Raw genomic sequence first — 13,093 nt, 5'->3', positions numbered from 1 at the left:
CCACCATAACAAAATACCATGTAGATTGGTCGACTGCCATCTTTGACCAAGAGGTTTGGTGATTCACTGGCTCATTGCAGAAATTTGTTTTCTCACAATGGAGACATTACTGGGCCCGCTCGAGAAAATCGATGAACAACGGGAGGACAGTGACAGTGACAGTTACAGAGTAGAAGTCTAAACTTTAGTTTCCCTATAACCTTTTTACTAGGTTTATAGTTGGTCACCTTCTCTTTGAGTGCTCACATGGCCTCATACCCCTTTCCCCTTATGTGTCCAAATTTCCTCCTTTTATAAGGTCACTAATCAGTTTGGATTCACCCTAACAAGCAAAATTTTAGTCACCTTTTTAAAGGTCCTATCTCTAAAAACAATCACATTCTGAGGTGCTGGGGGTTTGAATTCTGTTAAATGAATTTGGATAAGGAGGAATACTAATTTGCTCTGAACAAACACTGAAAGAGTACCAGATTTAGGTTTTTATTGCAGGACACATGCAGTCAATGAGAGTCCTCCCATTGTTCATCAGTTTGCTCGAGCGGGCCCAGTAACGTCTCCATTTTTGAGACTTGTTACTATGTTTGGCATATTGAATACCTCACGGGTAGCTTGCCAGGCTTTGCCGTCAATGAGATTATGAGTGTAAAAGTTCTTCATGTTATATCACCTTGTCTTGTGATAGTTTGTAATCTTTGTGACTTCACCAAATAGCATTCCGTATTTTTACCATTATAGACTCCCTGATCAATCATTGTAAACGCCTCAGATCTTATCCAAATTAGAGGAAACAAATTTATGAGAGTCCATTTAGAAATAGGAATTAAGTTAGGCAAAAATCAGAGAACCAGGGCCAAACTCAGACAAAATGAACATGTAGGGGCTGAGGAGATGGCTTGGAGGGTTGGCTTGAAGCCTTGTATGCCCTGAGACACTGTCTTCAACCTGAGCAACGTGGCATTGTTCTGCATGCACTAAACCATCAGGCCTGCACAGCTAAGAGAAACATTGCCAAGAGGGACCCTCCAAGCTCTGGGTTGGAGAGCATCCCTCCAAAAAAATGAAAAACAAATCAAATTAAAATTTTCCTCAAGATGCTCTTTACCACCCCTTTCTACCAGAGTTTTAGCAATCTTCCAAAACAAGCAGCCATGGCTTCCCTGAGGCCATCATTTAAAACTGTTCAACTTCCTCTCCTCGCCCAACCACACCCTTCTCTTTGCTCTTTGCTTTAAAGTTAAGAATTATTGAGCACATATTGTATATTGGGCAATAATTGGACTCTATATGTGTCACTTTATTTGATCATCAGAGCAGTCCTATTTTACCTCATTTACATGAGGGAGCTGAACTAAAACACAGTCAGTAAATCACATTATTTCAATATAGATATTATTTGGGGAAGGGAGGAAGGAACACCCAGAAATGCTCAGGGATTACCTGACTCTGCACTCAGGGGTCACCCCTGATGGTGCTTAGAGGACCATATGGAATATCAAGGATCAAACCTGGGTTGGTCACATGCAAAGCAAAAGCTCTCTGCATGCTGTACTAATGCTCTGGTCCCCAATATAGATCTTTTTATCTTCCCGTAAACCTTTAGACTCTTGTCGATTTGTGGAAACAACAGCCCCTGGTCCGGGGGTAGAATGTCAGGAAGGATGGGACTGATCATTAGTCTTAGGTTGGGTTGTGCTGAAGCAGTACTGGAGAGGAACTTGAGGGCTTGTGACTTAGTGAGGGTCTGATCTCAGTAGAAGGAAGAAGGGGGAGCCAGATAGAAATGTGAGGTAGGCTGGGGGAGAGCTGAGAAAAGATGTTTCCTACTGGTCTAGTTTATACTGATCTCCTGGTGGACTGAAATCACTTGCTGAGTTGACTCTATCTTGTGACTAATCTTTTTACCCAAGATGTCTGTCTCTCCCTACTGGTTCTAGTTGTGATGTGTGTGTGTGTGGGTGGGTGTATGTTTTTGTGTTTATATAGTTGTGTTATCTAAGTGTGTGACAATGAAATCCCACTAGTGTACCTCCTCAGGGAATCGGTAGTGCCATAGACCAGCCTAGTGAAGGAGACCTGGTCTGGAGTACTGAAATGAAAAGCTGACTCCAGGGAAAGCATGCCTCAATCCGAGTAAATGTATCTTTATCACACTCAGACCTATTACAATTATTGAGAGGTATTTTTGCATCAGAGTGTGGGAGATGGGAACGTTTAGAACCCTCTAGTTAGACAGCTATCCCTCTAGTTCTAAACAGCCATCCACCAATACTGCTTTAGTTCAAATGACATTTGTAGCTTAACAGAGTGATTTTTGTTCATTTACTCATCACAATAGCCTTGTGAAGTAGATTTCAGTCCTATTGTTAGATTTGTTATTTGTTATGTTATTTGTTTTTCCCTTTTTTATCAGAAATTCAAGTGTTGCAGTTACAGATATGATAAACCTGAACTTAGCTCCCAATATTGAGAACTAATGCTCCTATATTCACTGGTTGGATGTAAAAAGTAATATAACTCATCCCTTATGATTCATCAATGTGGCTCACCCCTGGTGACCCACCTTAGAAATTTTCCCAAGATTCTTCTGGTTTTAAAACCAAAGAGGGGAGCCAGAGAGAGAGATAGCATGAAGTTTAAGGCATGTGATAGAGCCTGGTTTGACCTTGCCACCACATTGTGCCCCTCAGCATTACCTATGTGGCCTCAGGCCTCCTGAAAACTATATGGGAATCTTATCCCCATTAAAATATTCCCCCCAAACAAAAGAGGAGTTTGAGAGATCATCTCCTCAATAAGCTGGAACACATGCTTTGCATGTCAGAAGTCTCGGTTTGATCCCAGGCGCCCCCAAACATCTTCAAGAATGACCCCTGAGCATCAAGTTTGGAATAATCCCTGAACACTACTAGGTGTTTCCCTATCTCTCAAAAATAAAGTAGAACAAAATTTAACCAAAAGTCTAACTTTCATAGAAATCCAAGACTGATTTGCTCTTTATGCAGAAAAGTTAGTCTTCAGGGCCCAGGATATCTTGAGGTAGGTACCCATAAATGTTCTAACTTAATTTCTTGTAATAAAAAAATCACTATATCACTGTCATCGATTTGGTTGAGCTGAGTAATATCTCCATTCATCCCACCCCTGAGATTTTAGCAGCCTCTCCTTACTTTTCTTTCCAACAATTGGAGGCTCTTTCAGGGCCAGGGGAATGAGACCTGTCATTGTTACTGTTTTTGGCATATCAAATATGCCACAGGGAGCTTTTAAGCCTATGCCCTGTGGGCAGGATACTCTCAGTAGCTTGATGGTCTCTCCAAGAAGGATATATATATATATATATATATATATATATATATATATATCCTCTATGATTTTTAGATAAATAAAATATACACCGAAGTATAATGTTGATGTATTTTATTTTAGGGGGTAGACACCTCAGATCTATATCATTGCATCCATTATTGAACCTAAGATAGAACATATAGAATGTTTATTGGAAATTAGCTCTCACCTAAACCTGGAATTTGATTAGAGAGACAAAAGAGTCACATGCACAATCTGGATTAGGGAAGTGAGGATACACAAAACCAAACAAATGTCAGCTCAGTTATCAAGTACTTACTATTTATCAGGCTATTTACTATTTATAGAGATATAAAGATAAATAAAATATGGCAAATACACAATTATAAATAATGGAGAGACGATTATTCTCATCTTTATACTATCATAAAATGTCATTCTCTCTCTCTCTCTCTCTCTCTCTCTCTCTCTCTCTCTCTCTCTCCCTCTCTCTCTCCTTCTGTGTGTGTGTGTTTGTGTAAGAAGAGGCTTATGGAATCAAAAGTGCTTAGAACTCACAAGGTTCTGAGCAGTCCTATGAGCCTAATTGGTTTCAGGCAAACTGGGATTTAAGGCTTACCTTAACCCCTAAATAATATAACTGTAGAGACTGCTCTTAGCTAAGAAACCAATCACCAATATTCTCTCAAACTTGCCATTTTTGTTCCTTTGACTGCCTCCCTTCTAATTATACACTAGTGGCCTATGGTAATTTTGGCTTCCCCAGAGAAAAAATTGAGGAGTCTTCCTCAGGGCATTCTGCACAAAGGTGAACAAAGATCTCTGAGTCTGTCTTCCTTGTCACCTAACCATATGCTTGCCTTCCCCATCTTTTTATCTCTAGCTCCTTGCTCAGTGCCGGAAATAATATATGTGCTCTGTATGTACTTAATGATTAAAGTGAATTAATTGATGCCCTGGGTCTGCTAATTGCTTGCTATGTAACATTGGGGTCGGAACGCTCTGGGTGTATACCTGTAAAATAAATGCACTGCAGCAAGAAATTCTCAGGTTCTCAGTGGTACTTTATGTTATGTAGTTGTTCTGCTAGATCATGTCACTTTGTCAAAGAATTAAAAATGTATCTTGCTAATAATAAAAGTCATTTACAGAATCTTAGCATCATTATTGTGTTTTTCCCATTACTAGATCCTTGCTGGGAGATAGCATGCCCAATTTTACCACGAGAAAGCCACCTACTACAGGAAACGGTAATGAAGTGGTGTTTGCCTTACTCATAAAACTTAAAAATCTGAGGAAAACAATTTGTCGATCTTACTTCCTTTATATAGGTACTGAGTGCTTAGATGCAACTATCTAATTACCATGGTTAAAGTTAGGCTTAAGAAAAATGTAAGTGGTATATAGCTTTTACTCACATGATTGAAACTGAGATTTGTTTCCAGTCTGTTAAAATTTCTGTTTTTATCTTTGAACTCTTATGACTGTGGATCTTGTGAGATGAAATCATTTATTTGCATTTGAAATAATCAGAATTTACTACTATCTGCTAGGTAGTCTAAAAACAGTTTTACACTTCCAGTAAAATAGCTGGCCCACTAAACCCTGACTTGGTTTAACCCAGGTCTTTGCTGCCAGACAGGGCCTCATGCACTGCTCTGGGAGTTTCAGTTGGCATCTGAGAAGTTTTATATGTTATCTTTGATGATGGGGTGTGGGATTTGTTCTTTCTTGCCAGCATATCCTCCTTTGAAACAGTACTAACTTGCCAGCCTAGAAAACTGATGCTGGCCAATCAAACGTGTCTCTCAAGATTTCCTGGTTACCAAACCCACACTTGACTGACTCCATGCAATCATATCTCTCAAATTTTCGCTTTTCTGTTGATAGAAATGAAGAGTGCCATTCAGGGGACCACAACAAGGCGACAGGGCTTTCATGATTTGAGCAAAAGAAGGGCTTTCTTACAGGACAACAGCTGGATAAAGAAGCATCCTGAAGAAGAAAGGTAAGGTGGTAGAAAGAAGTTGAGTGGGTGGATGAGTTGAGTGAGTTACTCTCCGGGAAGCTAATATCTCTCTGAAAATGTAACACACTGTTCTGAAAATATTTCGTGGCATGCCTTAACTTTTGGTAAGATTTAATAAGCACACATTTGTTATGCACACATTTTATTTGAAATGCACACTTTTTAGCAGCATCACTTAGTCGTAGTGAGAAAAAGCATGGATTCATAGTTCTAACTAGAAGAGACATTTGTGTATACTTGAGAAATTCAAAGCAAAATGACTTTTCAATTTCAAAACAGGAATTATTTAGCCCACAATAGGGAGGTGCCTGATGCATGTTGACCATGTCAGTTGAGATATAGATATGATAATATAACACCAAATTTACTAATTTAATAATAATCTAAAGCTTCCTATGCACAAGTGAAATGGATGTTTAGCTCATTTTAATTTAAGCCAGCCATAGTCCTTGAAGTATTGGAAGGGTGTTATAAGTGATGTAATAAAAAACTGTTAAGATAGTTTTCTCTTCTTTCACCATGACTTTTTCTAGCTTTATGTTTAAAGATCTGGCAACTGTGAACTGTGACCACGAGCACATAACCATATTATTAACATATTTATAAAATACATTTGTTGGGGCCAGAGGAATCGTTCAGGAGGTAAGATGCTTGCTGAGCCCAATTTGATGCTTGGCCCAATGTATGGTACTCCAAGCAGTATCAAGAGAGATCCCTGAATACAGAGCCAAGAATAATCCCTGAACACCTCCAGGTGTACAATTCTCCTCAAGAAAACAACATAAAATACATTTTTCCAGTCCAACACACATATATACATTACGTATATATTAAAATGTATGTATGCATGTATTGCCTCTTGAATCAGGCTAGATACACTAGGTATTTAATAAATATAAAACCTCTATACAGATGAAGTGTCACTATATCCCACAAATATCACACATAATAGGTGTACTGTAATCTTGTCACAAAAGAGAATTCTCAGACTCAGAGAAGTTAAGTAAATACCCAATGATACACATGTTCAATCGTGGAATAGAGATTTTAACCAGACCTGTTCATTAGTCTTTACAAGAAAACAGTGGTTCTCAATCAATAGCAATTTTCCAGGCAAAGTTGGAAACTTGTCTAGTTGTCAAAACCTGGGAATAATCCTGCCATAAAGTGGTTTATGGCTAGGTATACTGCTAAATGTTTTACAATGCACAGAATACTTCACAACAAAAAATGATCAAACTCAACATCTCAGTAGTCCGAAGTTGCTAAATCCTGTATTATTAGATACCTACTCTAAACTCCTGACAAAACAATCTGTTTATGCTTATTTGAACAGCTTGCTTAAGTCTACAATTTGCATGTTAAATTTGCATAGTCTAAGGGACAATATGGATATTTGGGGACTTCCACTAACTTTTGGGGTTACATTCCGTCAATCAGTTCCCTTCATGAAGCATTGCTTACTGCTTCTGTTAGAGCCTAATAGAGCACTCTTATTTTCTATATTGGTAGCATGTTGTCAAGTATAGGTTAGAAATTTAGGTTGCAAATGTTTGCACAAGTAGGTAATGATAGAGATGCCTAAGACAGGTTACTGTTGGTAGGGGTGATGATTTGATGACAAATATGCCTACTTTAAAAGAACCAGGAAAGCCAGCTTGTACAGCATGTCAGCTGCTGAATAAAGTAGAAATTGGTGGGGATAATTTTCCAAATCCCACTGGCTCGGTTTTGGGATATTGTGTCATGATTCCTTTTTGGGTAAGAATGTGCCTGCTGTCAAATTTAGGAAAGAGATGTCAAAGAGATTAAAACATTCCCTTGGGATCTTTGAGGGTGTATTTTTGCTGTAATTGTTTGTTTCACTCTTCGTTATAGTTCTCTTATAATATTATTATAAATGCTTCCAGAGTGTTGAGTAATGTTAGTGGAGCAGAACCAAGAGAAATGTGGTATTACAAGTTTGGTGGAATTGACATGAAAAAGATTTAGGTGCTCACTCTCTGCCTTGGCTAAAAGCCAAAGGCTCCTTACAAGTTTTGACACTTCCTTAAAATTGCTTGTACATTCAGGTCTGCAGTACAAAGTAAGGAAGAGATAGCTTGGGGGATTTTATATAATAAGGTTTATTGCAAGGTTGACCAGTTGGAAAAAATAAATATTTGCTTTTTTGTTTTGGTTTTTATTTTGTTATGTTTTCAGACCACACTTGGTAATGCTCAGGGGTTACTCTTGTTCTACACTCAGGGGTCATTCCTGGTGGTGCTCTGGAGGACCATATGGGGTGCCGGAAATCGAACCCCAAGTTGGCAACATACAAGGCAAAAATTCTGCCCACTGTATTATCTCTTTGGCCAAAAGAGTAAATATTTGGAATAAAAGAATCTGTATACTCTATTTCTTTTTTAGCTTTATGAAAGTCACAGAATCCCTGATTAATTTACTCATCTCTGAATTGGATGTTGGAATATCTTTTTGCTTAATACATAGAATGATTTTAAGGACAAACAGATGTAACTCATATGCTTAAATGGGTTAAATTGATGGTGAATTATCAACCTCCTTAACCACAAATATTAATTTTTCTATTTTTTAAAGGAAATGTATCATGTCTATGAAATCAGAATGTTCAGACATATTGGGCTTCTTCAGACTGAAACAATTCTTTTTTTATGTAGAAAACATCTGACTTCCTGCAGAAAAGGATTCTTCTAATGTATAAGAAATAGATAACAGTTTTTTCTATATCCTGATGAAGGTGAAACAAGAAACATGGAAATACTTGTGATTCCATTGTTTAATCACTTGCAAATCTTATGGGATAAATCAGACTAATACTCATTTTAAGGATAAGTTTATTTCTTTTCACCACGCTCTTTAAATTGGTAACAGATTAAAATAAATACCTACTTGAGTTTTATAAATGCTTGAAGTAAAATGAATTTATCTTGCTAAAAGCTAAACATTCCCCGTCTCCCTTGTTCAAAGCTTACCAAATTCTGTGGTACCTTTGTATGTGACTTGCTATTGTTTTTTCTTCACAGAGATGAAAATTATGGTAGGGTGGTGCTCAGCCGACATAATTCCCATGATGCCTTGGACAGGTGGGTGTTTCAGACAAGTTACATCATTAGCAGAAACACAAAGACAGTAGTTTTGAGAGAAGGCTTGTTGAAGACAGGCTAAATATCTGTGGCTAGCCTCAGGCCTTCCCTGATGTTCCAGGCACATGAAGAAGAATCTGTGATAGCATCAGGGGTTTCCATAAGGCAAATTTTGTGGTTATCCAACTGCATGCTTTCAGAACTATAGCTCGGAGGTGTAGAGTAACAATCCCACCAAGAGGTATGGTAGTTCTTCTGAATGAAAAGAGATGGGCAGCCATAGAGACATAGATAAGTTATCTCTGAACCTTAGAAAAAAGTACCCTAGAATACAGAAACAACTCCGGAAGTCACATGCTTTATGGGGCATAAAAAATATTTCTTTTTAGAAACTCCTAGGTATGCATATGGAAGAACATTAAATTATAAAGGATATTCAGTAATAAATACACAAAAGCAAATTAGTAGGAAAATGCAGACAAGACTAGTAATCACACTGATGTAAATAATCTGGATGATCAAATAAATAGATAATATTATTATTGGAACAGATTCATACTCACACACATACAAACAACCACACCCATCAGAAGAAGTTAATTATGTATCAGACATGTTTTATCTGGCCCATTTGCCTATATCTGTCACCCAGAGGTACTTAATAAAGGAGTGCAATTTTCTTTCATGATGCATACTTTTAAAAAAGTTAAACCAACACCTTGATCATGTTTATTTTAAAGACTTTCAGCTTTGGATTTCATTTTGCTAACTCCTATATAACCTGTTCTAAGTGTCTTAAAGCCCTGTCTGCCACGGTCTCTCATTAGTTTTCTGGGTTTCAATTTTAACTCATTCAATTAGCTGTTTATTTTGTAATTTAGCAGACTCATTGGCTTTCATGATTTTGACGATTACAACCTTTCCTCAACTTGCTCATCTCTCCAATCATAGGGATGCTCTAGCCACCAATAGAAATCAATCTCTTTGTTTTAATGGCTTTTTCTGGAATTATTAAAAAACAGATATACTTGGTTTGAAGAGTAAAAGGGAATACTAAGATTCACATTCTGAATGTGTTTTAGAATAAAAGGAGTTTAATGTCTTTAATGTCTATTTTACATTTTGAACTAAGTTTGTTTCATAGACATTTCCTATAAGACAGTGCATTGGTTTAATCATCACATTGAATTTTTAGCTTTGGTAACACAAACTAGTAAGCCCAAGAAGACACTTGTCCCAAGACACTTGTAACTAGTATCTCAGAATATATCATCCTGAAGAGGTAGTGTGGATTATTTGTGCTTGCTCAAATGGATGTCCACTTGGCTCTTTTCTGCCCTTTCCAGGGCTTTTCCCCACTTTTGTGCCCCTTCACCATCACTTTTAAGTCTCTGCTATGTGCTGACATTGAGCAAGGTGTTGAGAATACAGAGGGGTATAAAACACCACCCTTGACCTTAAGGAGCTCTCTCATTCATGGAAAAAGATGGATCCATCAATAAATATGATGAAATTTGCCATGGAAAGTGCTACAACAGAGTGGGGTGAGAATTCTCTAGGAATAGAGAGAACGAAAACACCAAAGCTGCCTGAATCACTTAGAAGTCTCACCTAGAACCTGGTGTTTTGTGGTGCTGGTGCTGCTAGAAGGAGGAACGCGAAAGGTTTTCAGGTGGGAACAGGCAGGGAAAGAAGTGCTTTCAACAATGGTAATAGTGTGTGCAATGAGTTTTCTGTGAGCAGAGACTGAAATTAAATGTGCATCTTCTCTGGTGGCTCACTTAAACGTGGTACATAATGCTGCTAGCACAAATAGTACCTGAGGAGATGCTTACTGTGAACCACACACTGGCCTAAGAACTGGAAACAAAACCCCATCCCTGCCTCCAGAGAACCTGCTTCCTGGAGGAAATTAGAGGTGGGAGAGGCTGAAAATAAATGAACACAATTATGTATTGCCATTATTACTCAGAAGAATAAAACCAGTGAATTCAGGAAAGCTGTAAAACAATGATTTCTGGGAAGAAACTATTTTGTGGCAGGGGTTAGGTGACTCACAGTGCTTATTCGCATTCACAATCCTATAGGATCGGGAACCTTATGATTTCACTGTTTCTTTCAAAGCTCGGGGAATGTTTTCCTTTACCTTTTTCTTGCCTTAGCTTGTCCGTACTCCTTCTATCTATAAAAAACGTTCACTGTTTGTTCCCTAAGATCCAGCTCAAACTTCTCCCTCCACAAAGCCTTCTTTTATTCTGACACCTGTAAAATTTAGAATTTCCCTATTCTTCACCGTAATCTCTTTGACTGCACTGGTCACTTTCTACTTTTGTATGTATTGTTGAGTGCTGTGAGAAGCATCCATGGTTAATACACTCTTGATTTCCTGCATCATGAGCAGAGTAGTTTTTTGTCGTCAAGTAATTAATTAAAAAAAAAACACCATCTAGTTAAAATTTAAATCTTATGCATGCTGGTTTATTTTTTACTGATAAAAAATGGTCTGTCAAATTCATATGTTGTTTTAAAATTCAGACCATTATATTATGATTCCCTAAAGAGCTTTATTTCCCTATAACTCAGATTATATAAAGCATTGCAGGTTTTCTACCTCATTAATTAACCCTGTCACATTATATCCTCTGCTTGATGACCATGATTTGTTAATATTGGGCCTCCTCAGAACTCTTCCATTATTTTCTTGATTTCTTCCCTTTCATTTTTTTTCTGCTTATCTCTCTTCTGGACTCAAGGAGACCCAGGAGCAGAGATCCTCTGCCTGCTTCCCCCTTTCTCCGGGGACCCAGGGATCACACCCATAAGCCACACCCTGCCACAACAGATAATCTTCTTATCAACCACCCTCCAGAACTCACAGCTACCCCTCCCAGATGGGAGTATAAAAGGAGGCCCCCATAACCATGCCACCGGACTCTGTGCCAGGCTGTTTTCACTCGGGGTGTCCCAGAGAGAGTTGGGCGAGAGTCCTCCCCGCCCCAAGGGACCCAGCCCTGGCAGCCAACCTTCACTACCCAACCTTCACCACTCTCCAAACTGCTTTCCGGAACACATCATAAGACACTTCCTACCCATTTTCCATAATTGCCACATCATGTTTGATGGAGTTCAGATAGTAGGCAACAAATCATAAAGAAAAAAAAAATAAAGAGCCCAGCAAGCTACTGAGAGTATTCTGCCAGCACAGGCAGGGCCTTGCAAGCTCCCCGTGGCATATTTGATATGCCAAAACCAGTAACTATAAACCAGTAACTAAAATAGCCTCCAATCATTGTGAAAGATGAGTAAGGAGATGCTGCTAAACTCTCAGGGCTAGAAAGAATAGAGACATTATTGGCGCCTGCTCAAGTAGATCGAGGAACAATGGGATGACAGTGATACAGTTATCTCTCTTCTCAATTCTTTGCCTCTATCTCCCTACTGCGTAATCTCAGTCCTTCTCTTCCCACATCTATCCCTTCTTTGTTCTCCCACTTTCTTCTTTGTATTTTTTTCAGCATTTTCTGTTTCCCTCTATCAGCTTTTGTTCTCTCCCATCCTTTCTTCAATCAGAAAATTATCTTCGTCCACAGTGCTGAGCTTCAAAGAAAGCGATTTGTATTCAACCTGTTGAGTTGGTTTGTGTACTGCTAAAAACTTCACAAATATCCCATTTCTGATTATGAGTGATTGAGTTTTTACTATGCAAAATACAGCAACATGGACAAAATTGCATATTAACTATGAGTTCTCTGGAGGGTTCTTCGAGGGTTGTATTTCACATATTTATAGCTCCTGTTTCAATATGTCACAGTGTAGTTGAAAATAATTGATGTCAGAAAATATTTTATTTATTTACATGGATAATTGGGTTTTCTAGAATGAATTTTTCTAAGTCATGACCTTGGAAGTTTTGAATTTTCCAAGTCTACCTTTTGTTTGTAACATTTACAAACAAAGAAGGAAAAGCACTTGCCAAGTGTATTATAGGTTTTCTAAATATTTCTGTAATTTATTTAACCTTTCTGTATTTTTTTATGCTATAGGAAAAAAAATGATGGAGAGGAACCAAAAGCCACAATTAGTCGTTACAGATCGGATGACACTTTGGATAGGTATGGTCCTTTTGAATCATGTAATCAGAATGAATAACATATATTAATTTCTACTTCTTATAAAGCATGAGATACTTAAACACATAAAATATACCTTTGAATCATTTTCTTTTAATCCCCAGGGACAGACGGGCTACAAGGAGTAAACTCTCTCTGACAAAGCTCACAAAACTTTGGTTAAACTATTTCCCTAAAATCCTGGTATATTGATATGAAAAACTCTGAAAGAATTAGTTTTAGATAGGGTTAGCACTGTATGGAAACTGCTCAATTTAAGATGAAGAAATTGCGAGGCAGACAATGGATAATTTGGGAGTAAGGCACTTGGCTTGCATGCAGCCAACCCTGGTTTGATCCCTAGTATCATATATGCCTCCCAAGTAACACAGGGCTTACTCCCGAACAGAGAACTAGGAATAGGCCCCTAGCACTGCTTTGTGTAGCCCAAATGCCACCCCCATCCCCCAAATGCAGAACATAGTTATTTTTGTGACTAGCGAGTCCTTGTTTTGACTTTTGCTCTTTCCATTCTGATGTAGGAG

The 13,093-nt window shown here is 38.2% G+C and overlaps 1 protein-coding gene across 1 annotated transcript in view; it reads left to right on the top strand.

Moving 5' to 3' along the window:
- The first annotated feature begins 4,513 nt into the window (after positions 1 to 4,513).
- The window catches only part of SCEL (sciellin), an 86,691-nt gene continuing 78,111 nt past the window's right edge, over positions 4,514 to 13,093 (top strand). The window contains exons 1-4 of the mRNA XM_056109976.1: positions 4,514 to 4,556; positions 5,197 to 5,314; positions 8,380 to 8,439; positions 12,483 to 12,551. Coding sequence (XP_055965951.1) covers positions 4,514 to 4,556; positions 5,197 to 5,314; positions 8,380 to 8,439; positions 12,483 to 12,551 — 290 coding nt within the window. The remainder of the gene's footprint in view (positions 4,557 to 5,196; positions 5,315 to 8,379; positions 8,440 to 12,482; positions 12,552 to 13,093) is intronic.

This window comes from Sorex fumeus, unplaced genomic scaffold (assembly GCF_029834395.1).
Source record: "Sorex fumeus unplaced genomic scaffold, SorFum_2.1 ptg000008l, whole genome shotgun sequence".
In the NCBI taxonomy this organism is placed as follows: Eukaryota; Metazoa; Chordata; class Mammalia; order Eulipotyphla; family Soricidae; genus Sorex; species Sorex fumeus.
This window is presented reverse-complemented; position numbering and strand designations above follow the sequence as displayed.